Source organism: Pinus tabuliformis, chromosome 6 (assembly GCF_031772625.1).
Source record: "Pinus tabuliformis cultivar Carrire ecotype Pingquan chromosome 6, CPIR1, whole genome shotgun sequence".
Taxonomy (NCBI): Eukaryota; Viridiplantae; Streptophyta; class Pinopsida; order Pinales; family Pinaceae; genus Pinus; species Pinus tabuliformis.
This window is the reverse complement of record NC_142292.1, coordinates 345,586,069-345,605,966: the sequence shown is the minus strand read 5'-3', so window position 1 is coordinate 345,605,966 and position 19,898 is coordinate 345,586,069. Positions and strand designations below refer to the sequence as shown.

General features: G+C 35.6%; 1 protein-coding gene across 1 annotated transcript; it reads right to left on the bottom strand.

The window, feature by feature from the left end:
* Positions 1-17,232: 17,232 nt before the first annotated feature.
* Positions 17,233-19,638, bottom strand: LOC149258716 (bidirectional sugar transporter SWEET1b-like). Its single transcript, XM_089372667.1, has 6 exons — positions 19,560-19,638; positions 18,737-18,773; positions 18,377-18,593; positions 18,045-18,206; positions 17,809-17,928; positions 17,233-17,683 (listed from the first exon to the last, which is right to left on the bottom strand). The coding sequence occupies exons 1-6, from the start codon at positions 19,594-19,596 to the stop codon at positions 17,342-17,344; spliced, it is 915 nt and encodes a 304-aa protein (XP_089228793.1). The 5' UTR covers positions 19,597-19,638; the 3' UTR covers positions 17,233-17,341.
* Between the last annotated feature and the right edge of the window lie 260 nt (positions 19,639-19,898).

The following is a 19,898-nucleotide window of genomic DNA, read 5'->3' as shown; positions in this document are numbered from 1 at the left end:
ACTTCCGCTGCTCAACTTCCTCAAAGCTTGCTTTTATGCAAAATATCACTTTGCTATTTCACCCGGAGCTTCACTCTGGTTCCTCAATTGGATTCAATGTCCCATTGTGATTCCTCTGAATCACTCCGTTCCTCTGCATCTTTAGGAATTTTGCCTGCAACCTATTGCAAAGCCTACGAATTCACAGTAAATCATTCATGAAATACTCCCCAATGCACTGACACAGTCAGGAACAAACTCTGCATATATTAATGTAAAAACAAATATTACATTCGAGACTCCTAGGTCTCGCACAGGCCTATTTTTCAAAGTTAGTGGCCTCTTCCTCTATTCTGCCCATAGGCTTACATATATCCAGAATGGTTCTGTTGAACTAATTCTGGGGTAAATCCTAGATTGACTCCTAAATCTATTGAACTACCTCCTAAATCCTCTTGGTCCTTTATGTCCACTTCTAGGTTCAATTAATTCCTAAAGGCTCTCCTTAGTTCCTCGAATCATGGAACTATTTAAGAGTTATAGTTGACTTTGGACTCTTTTGGCATTATTGCCACTCATGTTCTCATTTATTCAAGAGCACTTACAATCTCCTCTAATTATCTAATTAAATCACTTAAAGGCCTAAATATTACATTAACTTATCACTTAGGAATCCAACTTCCTAAAATACATGACCCCTTATGTCTACTTAATTACAATGATTTTCTCTTGGGTGAATGCTCCTGCATCAGACTCCCAAAGTAGAAAATATTCATGATCTCCTGATCATGTGTCTTCTGATCTTTGTCTTCCTGGATCCCACACTTTGTTTTGTAACTGTCCACATGCTTTGTTCCCTTGTTGCTGCTGCACTTCTGTTGTCTTTTGTTCCATCTTCTTCTTCTTTTCAATCAGGTTCAAACTCTAATTGATCATGCTTCCTACTACTACCATTTTCCTCCATTTGAACTGCTTCATCATCAGTTGCCACATTTCTTCAATCTTTGTTTCCAGTACATCTTTGGACTGGTCCATATTCTGCTTCATATTTCTGCCTCCTTCTCTTTGTTTCAGGTTGTTTTTGTTGTCTGTTAATTGTTTAAACTGTTGTTGGTTTACTTTTTCTTCTTCATTTGCTCTTGTTCCAATTGCTTTGCTTACTTTGACTTCTATTTTGCTTGCCCCGACTTTTGGTTTGCTTGCTATGACTTCTATGTTGACTCTTGCTTTGCTTATTATGCTGACTTTAACTTAGCTTACTGCCTCCTTATCATCCTTACCCTCTTTCATGACTAAATCATGACTGTACAGCACTCTCTCCAACAATTTAACATCTTCGTTCCATGGATTGGATTCTTCTATAGAATCTCCTTCTCTCATCTTTAAGTGGCTTAGTTGTGCCAAATCTCCTCCAACATTTGCAACAAAACCTGCACTCACAAAACACTTGTTATAATTAAAAACATAAGGTTGTTGTGCCTTATCTTCCTTTGGCAACAATTTAGTTTGTTTCTCTGTTTCTTTCTCCTCTATCGGCACATCAGTACGCTGATTTGAACTCTCAAAAGAATTCATGAGACTGTTAACTAGTCTCTCCTCCACACCATTTGTCCTAATGATGTCTTCCTTCTCGTGTTCACTGTAGTGAACTCCTTTTTCTGCAATCATACTGTCATACTCTGAATTCTCCAGCAAATATTCCAGCAATGCAATTTCTCTATGACACTTTTCCAGTATTTCATCATCACTTCGAATCCTAAGTTCTTTCTCCTGCAATATTTCACTATTTCTCTCATTTAAGAGACATTCTACATGCTCCTTTACTTCAGAGTTGTTATCTTCTAAAAGATACTTCTCCATACTTCTGACAGCTTCAAAAGATTGTTTATCCTTTTCAAAACACTTCTTTATTAGTGTTATTTCTCCCTTTTGCTAAGTCTTTTGCATAGACTTCTTCCTTCTTAACATCCTTCAGTAGATGTCCTTCTTCCTCAACAGCTTCCATGGCTATTTCCATTGTGCCTATCATCATGACGAATTGATGATCCTTTACTATGTTTTCAGCTAACATAGTCTCTTCTTCAAGTTTGCCTTCAGTCTCCTGTTGTTTATCTTCCCCAAGAGCTATCCTTGTCTCACCATCTGCATTATCATTCTCCTTTATGACAGCTTCTATAGACTCATCCATAGACTTTTCCTTCTATATGCAGTCAAATTCTTCTTCTTCCGAGAAGTTTTCTTTGTTTAAGCCTTCCATTAACCCATCGGCCATATATATATATATATATATATATATATATATATATATATATATATATATATATATATATATATATATATATATATATATATATAACCTTTCCCTTCTTATGCATTGGTTACACATACATTTAACATGGAAAACCTTCTTCGGTGCTATTCCCTTTATAACACATTTACAACGGAAATTACACACATAAACATACCTTTCCGCCTTCATACGGTTTCTGCACAATTCCAGATGTTATACCTTTATCGCAATCGCTATCGGCTCCTCCGCGGGTCTTACATGTGTATATGCCTCACCACCTTCCAATACACGATTTCCCTTTGCTATCGGGCCACATCACTTTAACGCAAATATAATGGAATGACGGGAAAACCCCACTCCGAGCACATCTATCGGATCTCAAATCTTATAGATTCGTGCTCATATCATCGTCCGGTCTGGTTCCTTTGATTCCTCCCGCACTATCGCTTTGACCTCCGCCTTCTCCGATCGCCGATACCTTTTACCTCCAATCATGGGCTAATGGCACTTCTCTTCATCGCATGAAGTTCCGATGCGATTATATTCTCGGACCCGATAGGGATTTAAATCCGCTGTTATGGAGCTTTAGGTCCGATTATATCGCCCTATCGGAGCTCGGTAGTTCCATAGGCTGGTTCCTCTTCCACTGAAGAGATGCGATGAGATATTCTAGTCCCGATTCGATCTCAGCCGTTGATCTTCCTAGATCTAACGGTTCCTGAGCATCAATCTTTGCTCCTCCGCTTGTTCCTTTTACTTAGAATTTTTCCGCCATTTTCAATGTCTCCTGTGGTTTCTGGGTTTTTCAAAGGTTCCGCCTTACGCTCTTCTGCTGCTCAATTCATTCTCGTTTGAGCTTAACTCTGCGTACTCCTTCGCTCACTGTCCTTTTGGACTTTACTTGTTCCTTTGAATGGATCCAAAGATCCATTATAACCCTCTGTCTCGTTCTTCTGCTCTGTGCAATTCTTCAGAACGCTATTGTCTGCTTCCGCTGCTCACTTCACTATTTCACCCCAGAGCTTCACTTTGGTTCCTCATTTGGATTCAATGACCCATTGTGATTCCTCTGAATCACTATGTTCCTCTGCATCCTTCATAATTCTACCTGCAACCTATTACAGAGCCTACGAATTCACAGTAAATCATTCATGAAATACTCCCCAATCCACTGACACAGTGAGGAACAAACTCTGCATATATTAATATAAAAGCAAAGATTACATTCGAGACTCCTCGGTCTCGCACAGGCCTATTTTTCAATGTCAGTGGCCTGTACCTCTATTCTGCCCGTAGGCTTACATATATCCAGAATGGTTCTGTTGAACTAATTCTGGGGTAAATCCTAGATTGACTCCTAAATCTATTGAACTGCCTCCTAAATCCTCTTGGTCCTCTATGTCCACTTCTAGGTTCAATTAATTCCTAAAGGCTCTCCTTAGTTCCTCGAATCATGGAACTATTTAAGAGTTACAGTTGACTTTGGACTCTTTTGGCATTATTGCCACTCATGTTCTCATTTATACGAGAGCACTTACAATCTTCTCTAATTATCTAATTAAATCACTTAAAAGCCTAAATATTACATTAACTTATCACTTAGGAATCCAACTTCCTAAAATACATGACCCCACTATGTCTACTTAATTACAATGATTTTCTCTTGGGCGAATGCTCCTGCATCAGACTCCCAAAGTAGAAAATATTCATGATCTCTTGATCATGTGTCTTCTGATCTTTGTCTTACTGGATCCCACACTTTGTTTTGTAATTGTCCACATGCTTTGTTCCCTTGTTGTTGTTGTACTTTTGTTGTCTTTTGCTCCATTTTCTTCTTCTTGTCAATCAGGTTGAAACTCTGATTGATCATGCTTCCTGCTGCTACCATTTTCCTCCACTTGAACTGCTTCATCATCAGTTGCCACATTTCTTCAATCTCTGTTTCCAGTACATCTTTGTACTGGTCAATATTTTGTCTCTTACTTCTGCCTCCTCTTTGTTTCAGGTTGCTATTGTTGTCTTATATTTCTTCAAACTGTTGTTGGTTTCCTTTACTTGCTCCAACTTTTTCATTGCTTGCTTTGCTAACTTCTATGTCGAATTTAGCTTTGTTTGTTGCAACCTTTGCCTTGGTTGCTTTGTTGACTACCTCCCTATCATCCTTACTCTCTTTCATGATTGAATCATGACTGTTCAGCACTTTCTCCAGCAAATTAATTTCTCTATTCCATGGATTGAGTTCTTCCATAGAATTCTCTTCTTTCATCTTTTTTTTTGTTGTTCACTTGTGCCAAATATCCTCCAGCAATTGCAAAAAAACTTGCATTAACAAAACACTTGTTAAAATCAAAAACATAAGGTTGTTGTTCCTTATTTTCCTTTGGCAACAATTCAGTTTACTGCTCTGTTTCTTTCCCCTCTGTCAGCACATCAGTATGTTGATTTGAACTCTCAAAAGAATTCATGAGACTGTCCATTAGTCTCTCTTCTACACCATCTGTCCTAATGATGTTTTCCTTCTCTTGTTCACTGTAGTGAACTCCTTTTTCTGTGACCATACTGTCATACTCTGAATTCTCCAGCAAATATTCCAGCAATGCAATTTCTTTGTGACCCTTTGCCAATATTTCATCGTCACTTATGTTTCCTACATTTATACACAAATTATTAGTTTGGGAATCATAAGGTTCAACAGTCTCAACTATTGCTTCACATATCAGCTCTTCAAACTTAGCTTCATCTCCTTCTTCCACAAGAACTTGTTCCTATGTTGTCACATCTTCACACATCCATGCATTGTTAAGTTCCTTTATGAAAACTTCTATAGACTCATCCATAGACTTTTCCTTCTGTATGCAGCCAAATTCTTCTTCTTCCGAGAAGTTTTCTTTGTCACCTTTTTCTTCTAGATCTTCATCTCCTCTGAAGATATCTTCAAAGGTTGCTTTTCTCCTGCAATACCTGCCATCATACACAAACTATCAGTTTTAAAAATATAAGACCCTATGGTCCCACTTGATGGTTCAACCATCATATCTCCTTGTTGTTCTAAATCCTTCATATGATTTAGAAATTCTTCGATGGTCTCTTCTTCAATCTCCTCAAGCCTTCACGTGGTTGCTTGATGTCTTTCTCCAGCTATATATGAGACCTATCTATCTCATCTTCTTCCAAAACAAAATTTAGATTCTGCTTGTCTTATTTCTCTTTTATGACAATATCAGCAAATTATCCTTCTTTACATGTTTCACTTACAAACATACACAAATTGTTAGATTTAAAACCATGTGACCCTTTGGCCTCACTTGAAGTTTCAGTCTTCAAATCTTCATCTTCACTTCTCCCATAATTTCTCTTTGTTTTGGTTCACAAATGGACTCTTCCATTCCCAACTCAACTTCCTTGAGTTTTTCCATCAGCCACTTCACTTGCTTTTGTTGTAGCCTTCTCTGCATCTCATGTCATTCCACTGGCTTCCTCCTCAAGACCCAACCTAGTCTCTAGCTTTCCTCAAACATTCTCCTTAATGCATCGAGTTGTTCTTTTAATTCTGCAATCTCCTGGTCAATTTCCTCTTGACTCATCCTCTTTCCATTTGCCTTGGCATCCTCTTTCTTCATCTTTCTTCTGTTGTGGCTTCTCTATGAACCTCTGCTATGACTATCAATAGTCATCTTCTTCTCCTCTTTCTTCATGAGCTCCTCACTCATCTGCAACAAGCCTCTGCAATAGCTAGTCCTCCTCGCTGCAATCTTACCTCACTAAGCTCTCCTCACTCAGTCTTTTGGTAAGCATGGTTTTCTATCTGGATCCTCCTCTTGAGCAACACCTTTGCTCCTTCTAGGCTTCTGCAATTTCTCATTCTCTCTTGAGAACACTTCAGTTGTCCTCTCTGTCCAATCTCTTGTTGGATTCTTTAGGTTCACTGCCACTTCTCCATCAGAGTATTTTCCTCACTCTATCTTCAAGAACACATCTGGTTCTCCTCTCACAGCTTCTCTTGTTTTCACCTGTGCATTAGTATATAAACACACATTCTCAATTTAAAACAAAACACATTCTCTCACCTTCAAGATCTCAGCATGATCTTGTTTCACCATTCCACCATGGATTGTTCTTTGTTTTGTCTCCAAGTCCTCTTCCCTTTAGAACTTGCGCTAAGCAATCTTGCTTTCTATTTACTTCAAGGAACCCTTTGTTCCTGTTTACTTCAAGCCTCTGTTGGGACTACTACAGTGTTTCGAAGAACTTCAAAAGTTCTCCTTACAGTCTTCTGTTGTATTCTCTATCATTCACCAATTAACTTATGCACATGACCTCCTTCTGTGTGCAAACTCCCTTTCACAAAAATCTTTCCTCGCTCTGATTTCAATTCTGCTCTGATACAAATCTGCTCTGATACTACTAATGGTGTCGGGCACCCCCGCTTATACCCACAGTATGCATGAAAATGCATAAACACATCAGTCCCGAGCATTTAACTCTCAAAGGATTCAAATATTCATAATATTAATGGAATGATGGGAAAACCTCGCTCCAAGAACATCTATCAGATCTCAAATCTTATAGAGAAAGTTAGTTTTTTCTTTTCCCCCCTAAAATTTGATGATGTCATCTAATATTATTTTATTATTTCCACTATTATTTTATAATTTCCTTAGGAGGCCCATTTTAGACCTCAAAAACCCCCTAATGGTTATTTCTCCAATCATGAAGATTTGATTTTCTATCATTCTCATTCTTCATATAAGGCTTGTCCATTGAATAAAAAAAAATGCTCTAAATCCAGCTTGCCCTTTTGTTGCTTTGCGATTTCATTCATCCTCTTAACTTTCATGTCATAAACCTTTCAATAGAGACTTGGAGTACTTTTTAACAAGCAATATACCAAAATTTGTAATGAAGCATCCCATGCTTTTTATTTCTTAGTTTGCAAAGTCACCAAGATTGTCTTTGCAATTGTGCCATCACCTCCAAGAAATTTACATGCAATCTCTTCCGATATGAACTATCTGCAACATAGATCAATAGAGAATCCTTAGTGGAGACACAAGCTTGAACAAGCACATATGGTTTCCATTCCAATAAAATCTTTACTATGCACTTTATACCAATAGGATTCAAGATCATGATTTCAACCATGGGGCTTTGGAGAGAACAAATGCAAAAGTATAAGAGTATAAAGGCAATCAGAGTAAAAAAGGAAATATGGTTGACAACAATCACTACAAACTCTTTGAATATACCCATTAAACTCAATAGGAAGAAATTGTCCAAATTCCTTTGCTTTTTCTAAGCCATGGAAATCCTAAAAGTGATATACGGCTATCCTTCTTTTCTCTATGCATATTCTAAGTTGGAAAAACTAGTATTATTAGCAACTACAATTTCATCATCAAATCTGACTTATACATGTTTTCTAAGGGAAACAACCATTAGGGGACTTTTAAGGTCTAAAATGGGCCTACTAAGGAAATTATAAAATAATAGTGGAAATAATAAAATAATATTAGATGACATCATCAAATTTTAGAGGGAAAAAAGAAAAAACTATTTTTCCAACTCGTATTTTCATCTTATCTCCCTGTGGATTTACTCAAATTTCGAGCGGAAACACTCGTTGGATGCATAATTTGATTCTTCATACAAATAGTACACATGTTTCATACTTTTGATGGACCCCTCATGGTTGTTGTCCCCTAACCATTAGGGGACTTTATAAGAACCAATAGGATTCAAGATGATGATGTCAACCATGGGGCTCTGGAGAGAACAAATGCAAACGTATAAGAGTTTAAAGCCCCCTAATGGTTGTTGCCCCCAGAAAACATGTATAAGTTAGATTTGATGACGAAATTGTAGTTGCTAATAATACTAGTTTTTCCAACTTAGAATATGCATAGAGAAAAGAAGGATAACCGTGTATCACTTCTGGGATTGCCATGGCTCGGAAAAAGCAAAGGAATTTGGAGAATTTCTTCCTCTTGAGTTTAGTGGGTATCTTCAAGGAGTCTGTAGTGATTGTTGTGAACCATCTTTCCTTCTTCACTTCAATTGCCTTTCTACTTTTATACCCGGTTTCTTCTGTAATTGTTCTCTCCCAAGCCCTTCTCGATCGCCTCCTTGTAGCCAAAATCTCACAACAAATCCAAGCACTGGGTTTATTCTCATATGATGATCATGATGCCCATCTCACCAAACTCATATATCACAAGCTCTCCGAGACCATGATTTCTTATGACCCCTACCTACGATTTCTAGTCACATTTTCACAATGGATAAGAGTAGCAATGGCCCATATAGTATGGATGAATGGAGTCACTATTTGTGGGGGAATTCTTACACATGCCATGATAGTTTGCAATTTGGCCATTGTTGTTGTGCGATGGAAGTTGATTGTTGTAATTCCCTGGATGTTGTTTTCAGGGTCATGTTTCTGATAAAAAGGAGAACACAAATAGATCTTTATTGGCTCTCATTACAAACATGAGTTTGGCCTTGGTTGAGAGCCTATTTTAGTACATATTGAGGGAATAATTGGATAGGAAGAGGAAAACATAGTAAAGGGAATTGTACACTAAGTTGTGAAGTTACTAATGGGGCTAAAGAAGCGTGAATATATATGAAAGCTTGTTGTCATTTCCAACTCAGCAGCAAACTCAAATGATGTAAAAAAACAAGAGTATAATGGCCCATATATTTCTCAAATAGTAAAGACAATAGGAGAGGACAATATAACAATAACCATATGCTCATTGACAATCTAAGTTTAGTTGCATTACATTGTCTTCATTCTTCATCTGAGGATGAATGTAAAGTTTTAAAAGATGATGAAAGGTATGATGTCTTGGAAATCGACACCATTAAGAAAGAGGTACGTGAGATAAAAAGGAAGAAATCCAATTTTAATTGATTAAATAGTTTCGATTTCGACAGAGAGATGGTACCTAAATCATTGAAAGTATTCATTTTCTCTAACTCATGGAAAGACACTCTCTTCATGTGATTTGGTGATAATGTTCATTATGATATGGACAACAAAAATCATAGCAAAACAAAGAGAATTGAATTGATCAAACATGAGTTTGGCCTTGGTTGAGAGCCTATTTTAGTACATATTGAGGGAATAATTGGACAGGAAGAGGACAACATAGTAAAGGGAATTGTACACTAAGTTGTGAAGTTACTAATGGGGCTAAAGAAGCGCGAATATATATGAAAGCTCATTGACAATCTAAGTTTAGTTGCATTACATTGTCTTCATTCTTCATCTGAGGATGAATGTAAAGTTTAAGAAGATGATGAAAGTTATGATGTCCTAGAAATCGACACCATTAAGAAAGAGGTACGTGAGATAAAAAGGAAGAAATCCAATTTTAATCCATTAAATGGTTTAAATTTCAATAGAGAGATGGTACCTAAATCATTGAAAGTATTCATTTTCTCTAACTCATGGAAATACCCTCTCTTCATGTTATTTGGTGATAACATTCATTATGATATGGACAACAAAAATCGTTGAAAAGAAAGAGCATTGAATAGATTATTGAGCATCATGTTGAAGGGCCATTTCATCACAGTGCGAGATGCACCTCATCACAAGATGGGAAACTAAATAGGGCTCACTACGAAGGTAAGATGCAATTCCCTACACCGCAAGTCGCATTTTCAAATTGTGATACCCTCCTTATCGCAAATCGCAAATCATGACCGCATGTCACAGATAAACCTCACCTATTCTCTACCATCGCTGTCTACGACTAAGCTAACATTCAATGCAAATCACTACAACATATGCTAGTTAAATTTTGTTTTCGAACTAATCTTGTGGTCTGCAGCCTCAATCATATCTCTAATCTATTCCCATGATTTGTGACTAAGCTATTTGCGACTTATAATTTTTCAAGTGCATCGCACCTCCACTCAATACAAGGAAGCGACTATTCGTCTTCCTCATTGATTGAAAGAAGGGTGCAAACCTTCCTTCTGATTCACAAAACGCACGACCATATATTTGGACATACATATCAATAGAGTTGTGGAGTATGGGACAGTGAATACACTATATCAGTGATTGAGCCGGCACTAATACCAAGTCAAAACAAATGGTATAATTCATATCGAATCAGAGAGATACTTTCATAATAATTGGTAAAGTTATAGAGGCATCAGTTGTTATTTTGAGGATACTAGAAGCCAGAGATCCTCTTGGAACCTGATGTACAAACATGAGGAAAATGGTCTTGAATGTTGGTCTTGAAAATGTCAATTCCTCTGTTTGTTCTACAAGTCATATTGTCAAAGTTGAGCCACCCCAAGCTCGTATAATGAGTTGAATCAGGGGTAAAGAACGCGCTTTATGTGAGCACAATGCACATGATTGATATATTGAGGTGACCAATTTGAGCACCTATCACAATGACAACAACACTCACGTATCCACAACAAATGACATGAATTCAAGTGCTTTGAGTTTTCTTTGTGCTTTTCTTTGTTCAAGAGTGATTTTCAACCCATTCCCCCCTCTAATTATACCAATTGAAGTTGATTAAATACAGGTGCAAGGATGAAACCTCTGTATCAAATATTAATAAGAGGACCTCCATTAGAAGCATAGAACATGTTGTAAGCTTAATCCATGCAAGTTATGGTTGAGATCATTATGAGGAGGCTACAGTCTATCCCATAATAAAAGAAAATTATGAACAATTGTCTGCAAAAATTTTCAATGCATGTAGCTACTAGTTTTGATCAGGATTAATTTTGCATATTCAAGTGGTTTTACTATTGGATTTCACTCATGCACGGAATTATGCTTAGGCTTCAAAGGATCATCAACTCTGGTATCTTGCCATGACTTCTTGTAACTATGTAATTCAGACAATTATATTTACAATCGTTGCATTACATACTTCTATAAATGGAAGCCCTTTGCCAGCTTCAGTAACCTCACTCTACTGCACATACTTGTGCTACACTAGACTGGCAAGAGAGCCGAGGGGGTATATTGAATGTTGCAATGGTATAATTGCAGGTGGTCATAATGACAATGGGAAAGATTATATTTATAGTGGTGATGGCATGGTTGGAATGGTTATAACAATTTTATCATTTGTGTATTCTGCAGTGAGTGCTAGTTCTAACTTAAGTGAATTGACAGAATCTGCAAGAGATGAACCAGCTTCCAAGAAAACCCATTTGGGCCTGTACACATTTGATCACGAAAAAAAGAAAGATGAAAGCAGACCTATCACATATTCTTATTCATTGTTCCATTTTATTACTACTGCAAACATGTATTCATCGATGATTTTGATTGGTTACAAAACAAACTCTACGTCTACTTCAATAAGAAAATTGAATGATGTGGGTTGGCTAGCTATTTGGGTGCGCATATCAATTGAGTTGATAAAAGCCTCTCTTTATTTGTGTATTGTGCTTGCCCCAATCATATTTTCAGACCAGAATTGATTTTAACTGTAGAAGACCATAACTCTATCCCTTAACAAGAAATTGTAGAAGACCATAACTCTATCCTTTAACAAGAAAGTTGGGCCTGACAATTATGTATCGGAATGGTTGCAATATCATGGGCTATGTTGCAAGGCAAAGGTGCGTTATTGGTTACAATGTGCATATACAAGATTGTTACAACTGGAATAATGTGACCATCCATGACAACGCAGAACTAATATATGCCATTGTTTGTGATGGGGTTGTTGTTAAGGTGTGTTGCTATTATCTTTTGACATTGTTATTGGGTAGAACTTTATCAAAGTATCTATAACACCTTAACCTACAAAAGAATATAGTGATACGCAAAAGTTGTTAGTGTTTTGCTTAATTTCAAGCCACTTGAAGCACTAGATGGAACTGGAACTGGAATTGAAGTGGCACAGTGGTTCACATCTCTTTTGCTCATCATGTTCATATAGAGGTAGTGGAGACCAAAATAAATATAGTCAAATTGGGCTCATCAACAAATTATCTAGAGGGAGAGGCACAAGTTTGTGCTTATAGGGCACTCTCTAGGGGCAGGGACTACATCTTTGTTGTGCATAATACTTCAGAACTCGTTCTTTAAAAGTGGCAAGATAGATGTTGCAAGACAAAATGTTTTAGTCCTATGATGTTTTGTTGAGGCTTTGGGTGTCCTATGTACGTAGACAAAGAAATTGCACAACAATCTACTACCATTAGAAACATTGTCCTTCATAATGATCTTAATTCTTGCTTGAGTACAGTTGCTTTAGATGACATGCACTCAAAGATATCAAAGCTTGATTGGGTCCACATTCTTGGAGCTAATAGATCAATGAAGAAGATTGTGGAACTTGGCCAAACAATTCATCGAACCTTGCATGATATCAACACGTGTCTAAGATACAATGTTGGCCACTTTTATCAACACATTGAATCATATGGTTACTCTTCTCTTGCCACTACAAGGGAAATGATTAGAACTCGCATGACTAAACATCAATAGTGTACAAACAGTTCTACGACCCAAAGTGTTTTTAATTAGCTCTCATTTGGAATTTCAACTATCATCCATTATATAGATATATTTATAACTTCTAGTGTTAATCATTCACAAGCAGAGGATGTGGCCATAATTTTTTGCAAATGTTGCAACTATTCCTACGAACAACCCTTAACAATTCCAACTTCCTTAATGGCGTCCAAAAGCTTTAGCGGCTATGTAATTTATGATCTCTAATTCAAACAGAAAAACACTTAACCTCTTTCACCACAAGATGCTCGGACGACCCAACCTTCACTAAGGAAGATCGTCGAACCCAAATAATCGCGAACCTTCGTTGAGAACGTCGGAGCCATCCGTTAGAAAAATAAGATTGGATTTATCATTCTTCAGTCAACTGGGCATTTTCATTTAAACCATCATCGAATCAAACCCTTTCATTGATCCGACCGAACCCTTTCAGGAAATTGGGAAGCCGCTCGAAATACAAAATATTTAAAAACTCTATCTAAAAAATAATATATGCGATCCCAATGTTTTACCCAGCAGAGTGAGGAGAAAACAATATAGATCAGTTATTGCAATTAGCAATTATGTCCGTTTTATTATTAGGTTTTACTTTTTATATTAGCTTAACATTAATAATATTTAATTAATAATGTTAATAACATTAATAACATTAAATGAGGTTGATTGGTTTTATTTTCAAATGTTGATTGCCATATAAACTATAGAAAATGATGTTTATCAGCCACATTTACTTTAATGTGGTTGTGCTAGTTAGAATATAGATATTTAATTGCTCTTAATTAAATATTCATAACAATTTATTTTAAAAAACAATTTATGCATTTCAAATATATTATTAATACTAATAACTTTAAAACAATAAAACTTATATATAAATATTAGTTATCAAAAATAAAATTGAAAATAAATTGTATGTATAGCATAAGGTACCTATCAAATATTTTTCTAAAAGAACAAGTTACTCAATCTTACTTCAAATATGATAATTGTTTTAAGAGAAGTCTAAGTATTAGAAGGTTTTGATATTTTGGGCATATTTTCCCATTGATTTTGTCCAAAATTTACTAAGAATTTCTTAAAATAGTAAGTTTGAGCTCTATAATCTGCACAATCTAAGTGTCTCAAAGATTTTTGAGTGAACGGAATGGTTATCATTTTAAATAACAATAATTCAAGATCTTGCAAAAAAAAACTATCACCAAATTTAGACTAAAAAATAAAATAAACTCCTCTATTTTTTATATCCACTATAACATAAGTCTATTGAAATGATATTTTACAACAATCATTCTTTAAAATTTTGCATCTTCTATTTTGTCTACCTCTAAATTATGTGCACAATAGTGAGCTTAATAATTTAGAGCTTTTCATTTGAGATCCTTGGTGACATTGGTGAGAAGTTTTATATTTTGATAAATTGTCTAAACTAGTTTAAAAAAAATTGGAAAAAAAAATTATAACAAAAAGATATTTAACATTAATTAAAAAATTAAATATTTAATATTAATATAAAAAAAATTAAAATATTTACAGTAATAGAAAATTCAAAATATTAGAAAAATTATAAAGTAACAAAAATATGTGTGTGTTTGTGTGTGTTAATTAAAAATATATCTATGTATATAACATAGAAGACTAATTTCTTCCTTTATCTAGTATAGACAACATAGAAGACCTCTATCATAATTTTTCTACAATCCTCTCATATAAGTAATAAAAGAAATAGAAAAACCAACCCATGGTATGACAAAGATTGTAAAAGTTGGAGGAGAGCAATTAAGGAAGTTGTTGATGAATCTCTTAAAATTGGAAAGATAAAATATACAAAGCCCTAACTAAAAAGAAAAAAAGGCAGTATGTTCGTAAAAGACAAGAGAATCTTTTACTCCTCTCTAAGGTAGCTCCTAAGAAATTCTGGAGGCAAATTCTAACTAGGAAAACAAAAGATAATAATAAAATTGCTTTACACGACTGGAATTCCTATCTTAAAAAGCTTTATGAATCTCCAAATGTCATGGATAACTTTGAAACCCTACTCACAATTAAAGAAGTTTTCTCAATAGAAGACATTGATTTTGGGGTTAAACGCTTGGCAATTGGGAAAGCTAAGGATATTGAAGGTTACCAGGCGGAAATATTAAAAATTGGAGGTCATGTCCTCATCCCCCACATCCACAAGCTTTTCAATCAAGTGGTCAAGCAAGGGTTCCCTAAACCATGGACTCGGAGCCTCATAAAAGTGGGGATACAAATAACTCCTCTAATTATGGGACAATTATGATCAGCCCTCTCTTAGCCAAGTTATATGATATTATTTTGGAAAAGAAGTTGAGCATATGGCTTGAAAGTGAAGGTAAGCACGCTAAAGGACAAGCGGGTTTTATAAGGCAGCACTCAACAACGGACCACCTCGTTACACTTAGGATCATTGTGGAGGAATGTCGCAATGATAAATCCAATCCCTTTTATTGCTTTGTGGATTTTAGAAAGGCTTTTGATACAGTTCCAAGAAACAACCTATGGAATAGATTAGAAGAGCTAAAGGTTCCTTTCAAGTTGAGAGTTGTCTCTATAAGGTTATACGAGAATGTAATTGCCAAGTTAAAGAGAAATGATGGGTGGTCGAAAGATATTAAGTTTAATATCGGTGTTAAACAAGGTTGCCCCCTCTCCCCTACCCTATTTGCCATTTACATCAACAAGCTAGAAGGTTGTTTAGAGGAAGAAAGCTGTGCTGGCACGATCTTAGCTGGGATAGTCATCATCCTTCTTCTCTATGATGACGATATTGTTCTTCTCGCAAGGTGCCCATCTGATCTTGATAAGCAACTCAGACTTCTTAAGGATTTCTGCTCTACCATGGGTATGATTGTTAACACTGACAAAACAAAATTTATGACTATCAAATGCAAGAAGGACACTTACGCTAATTTTATGTATGACAATAGTAACTTGGAGGAAGTGTCTTCTTATAAGTACCTAGGAATTGATATTCATCACAAGCTCAACTAGAACAATAGCATTGAGAAAAGAATTAATGGGGGGTGGAAAGCTTATTTTGGTCTTGAAAATAATTGTAAAATGGCAAACCTCATAATGTGGGATAGAAAGAAGTTCCTCTTTGAAACTTTAGTCACTCTTGTTATCTTATATGGATGTGAGGTTTAGGGTTGCAGCATCTCTAGAGAATCTCAGAGAAAGATTGAGCAAATCCAGAAGCGTTTTGTAACGTATAATCTCAAAATTAAAAGCAATATACCTTATCTTATTCTCCTTATAGAAGTGGACTTTTCCCCTATTGAGAGCCTAGCTATGACTAGGCTTCTATTGTACAAGCACAAGATCAATAACATAGGAGACCATAGACTTCCTAAGCTAGCCTTAAATTCCAGCCAAAACCACTGAAGGCTCAAACGAGGTTGGTATAAAGACACTAGGGCCTGGTTAAACCATTGGGAGATTGACGAGAATGTTGCATTGCAAAACATTAATAACATTAAATATTGTTACTTCTAAGTTTAAAGAAAAAATGTGGTGTGAGAAAGATTTAGCAGCTAAAAGAAAACTAAGATATTATAAGGAGGTCATCAACCCCACCCTAAAAGATCAAAAGTATCTCTCGATTTAAACTAGCTCAAAGAAGAAAATTAATATAGCCAAGATTAGAACAAACTCTCATGATCTCCATAGTGAAACGGGTCATTGGGCAATTCCTAAAACACCATGGATAGAAAGGATCTGCCATCTCTGTGAGAATATGAACATCGACGATGAAGATCACTTCCTCTTAGAGTGCCCGGCGTACAACTACATTAGATCTTAGTTTCATAATCTTTGTTGCAATACTGACCGTCCTAATCTTTCACGATGTCAAAATTATAGTGAGCTCGGGAGGCTTCTCTCCAAGCTTTTTGAGAATAAAATCTTAAATCAAACTAAATTTGTTTTCTTTAGGTTAGATAGACCAAAGTTTGGTCCCACCACCACCACCTTTTTTTTTAAATAGATATATATCATTGTTTAATAAAATATATATATATATATATATATATATATATATATATATATATATATATATATATTATTTTTCAAATTTTAATTTTATTATTTTTAATTAATAAAATATATAAATTTTAAACAAAATCAATTACATAAAATATAGAATGTAATTTGACAATGATGGTGTGATATTTTAGAATTATTTTCTACTGCTCTTATGCGGTTTTATTTCAGAAGCAGTAAACCATCATTCAGGTAATAGAATAGAGGTAGACCATGGTCGCAAATTGCCACGACAATGAGATTTTATACAACTTGTCAATTAAAAATACACGACATAGTGGAAGGAGGCTTCGCCTCCATTCACTTTTACTGCAATCTCAGTAAATGTGATAAGTGGCGAAAAGGCGTATCCCTCGTGAAGGACGACCAACAACCACTCTGCATGCGTCATGTATAGTTTTTGGATTTGAATTATTCAAATCCAATCATGGAAGCGCGTTCATGCAGAATTAAATGCATCTTAGACCCCCTATCTTCGAAACCAGACTCAATATACTTTAACCCAGATCTGCAAAGGTCGGATCTACTGATATTACTATGGCAAAACTTGATTTCTCAACTTCTATTTTCTGAACCGTTACATCCACTGCATTCAGGTCTATTTGTTTCTTAACCGTTACATCCACTGCATTCAGGTCTATTTGTTTCTTAACTGTTACACCCACTGCATTCACGTCTATTTGTTTCTGAACTGTTACATCCACTTCATTCATGCCTATCTGTTTGGTCTGAGAAAGTTCATTGGTAGATGCAGGTGATACAATTAGCCTTGACTTTCTGTAAATGAAGTACACAGCAAGCTGGACCATTCCTAGAACAGAACCAATACCACTCGGCACCTGCAAAGTGAACATGAAAGAAATTGAAAAGATAATAATCATTATAAGAAGAAGAGAATTTCTGTAATGAAAGGCTTATGATATAGGAGTTAAATTAAAGTGCAGAAGGCAATAAAGAAACTCACACCAATGAAGAGATCCCGAGTGACTACAGAGTATGCAACCCATGCTAGTGCATTTATGAAGTTGAATAGAGACAGTAAGAATGGCATGCACTCTACACTTTTAGTTCTAATCACAACTTTCTGAAAAATCATACACAAAGAAAACTTGTATTAGAAGAATAAGACATGTATAATTCTAAACTGGTATAATATACATGTATTAGAAGAATAGCATGGTAGAAGAAGAATTAACATACCAAAACAGATAATGGCGAAGCATACATGACAATGGACAAAATGACACCCACACAGCCTACTACCACCTGTCTTAAATGGTAAGTATGCAGCACAAATATGGTAATTGCAGCTTCCATGACGAAGGCCATTATCAAACCACAGCTCAGCCTTACTGTCATCACCTGGAAGAGTATTCATGACAAAATAATGAGCAGAAATTCAAATCACATTGTTGCGTATATAGAAGCATCAGTCCAACATCTGACCATTAATATCTGCAATTCTTCTGTAAACCTATATTTGAGGTTAATATCAAAAGAGTTAAGACAGGTGGATAGACAAGTTGAGTTACCTTCTTCTTTCGGGAAGCAAAAGTGAGAAAGGACATGAGATAAAATGTTTCGAGAAGAAAGCCTGCACCATTGATGGTAAGGATCATAGTACTGTGGGGTTTAACGAATGGGCTTCCATAGAGCAGCCCAAGAGCACAGTTAAACAGTGTGAACACATACGGATACCCAGAATATTCTTGCGTAGACTTTTGCTTATATATTCCCCAAAAGGTTGCCCTGCAAACCATTTTAAATTAGTTCACTACACAACTTTTATTAATCAAATGGACTCTCTGCCAAAAGAGCTATTAACATTATCTCTACCAAAAGAGCTATTAACATTTAAGAAATGAAAATAAGGTACAATACTGTATACGTACATGGGAGACAAGTATAGCGCCAGTGAAGTTATATTTCCTGTTCAAGCCATACATATTTTTAGCCATGTTTTCAACATATAATTGTTGTCATCCAAACACAATAGTTTATAAAATATTAGCTCTCAATCATCCAAATTCAACTCAAAAGTCCCAATTCAATTAGGCATTGAATAATCACAATCTATCTTTATGAATAATCACAAACTATGGTGTATCCTTATGTTTACTCCAAATTTGAAAATATTTTGGAAATAGTATATATAAATGAAGTTAACTATTTGATTTTGGATTATCTTTATATTTATTGCAATTCATTAACTATTTGACTTTGCTTATTCCCATTATATTTCTTGAATATTCTAAAATCTACTATAAACTTAGATGAACATAATCAATCTTACCATAAATGTAATATGTTCTGAGATATTTTATTTCACGTAGAAACAGATCAAGATACATTTTGAAAGTATCATTAAACACGAGAGTCAAAGAAGACTAGTTGATAAACTGGATGCATAATATAACTGCAACCCCAAGATGACAACCCGGTATGAATCAAACGTGACAGAATAACTAATAGTAGTAATAAGTACTGTTTAATGGAAAAAAGACTGAATTTTTAAATCTGTGGATAAGGGATATTTTTCACTCAGCTCTCCTACTGTATGAAAATGGATACATTTCAATTTCTCAGAGTCCAACATTCGAGCACTTACAGCTAGTAGAGAGGACCTTAAAACTTTGATTATGAACAAAATATTACTTCGCTGCCATAAGGATCCTACCATCGTAATATTATTGAGCAGCTAAACGAAAAACTCACCAATAACTCCAACGACAACCTGAGAAGACAATGCCATGTTGACCTAACAAAAACAAATATTATGAAATGATCGATCGACCAACGTTAATGGTGAAGAACTCAAACTCTCTAGGCCATTTTATAGACCTTAAAGTGATCAGTGAGTGACAGTGAGTATTATCCATGGAAAATAATGGGAAAAAAAAAAAAAAGGATTCGTGAGTGGTGATGTAGCTAGGTCAAACAGTATTTGCATGGAGCAGCAGCTTTACACATCAGAATTATTGGATCCCGGCTGATCAAACCAAGTATTGAAGCGCTCTGGTTACAATTCTGTAGAATTATTTAATGCATACAATG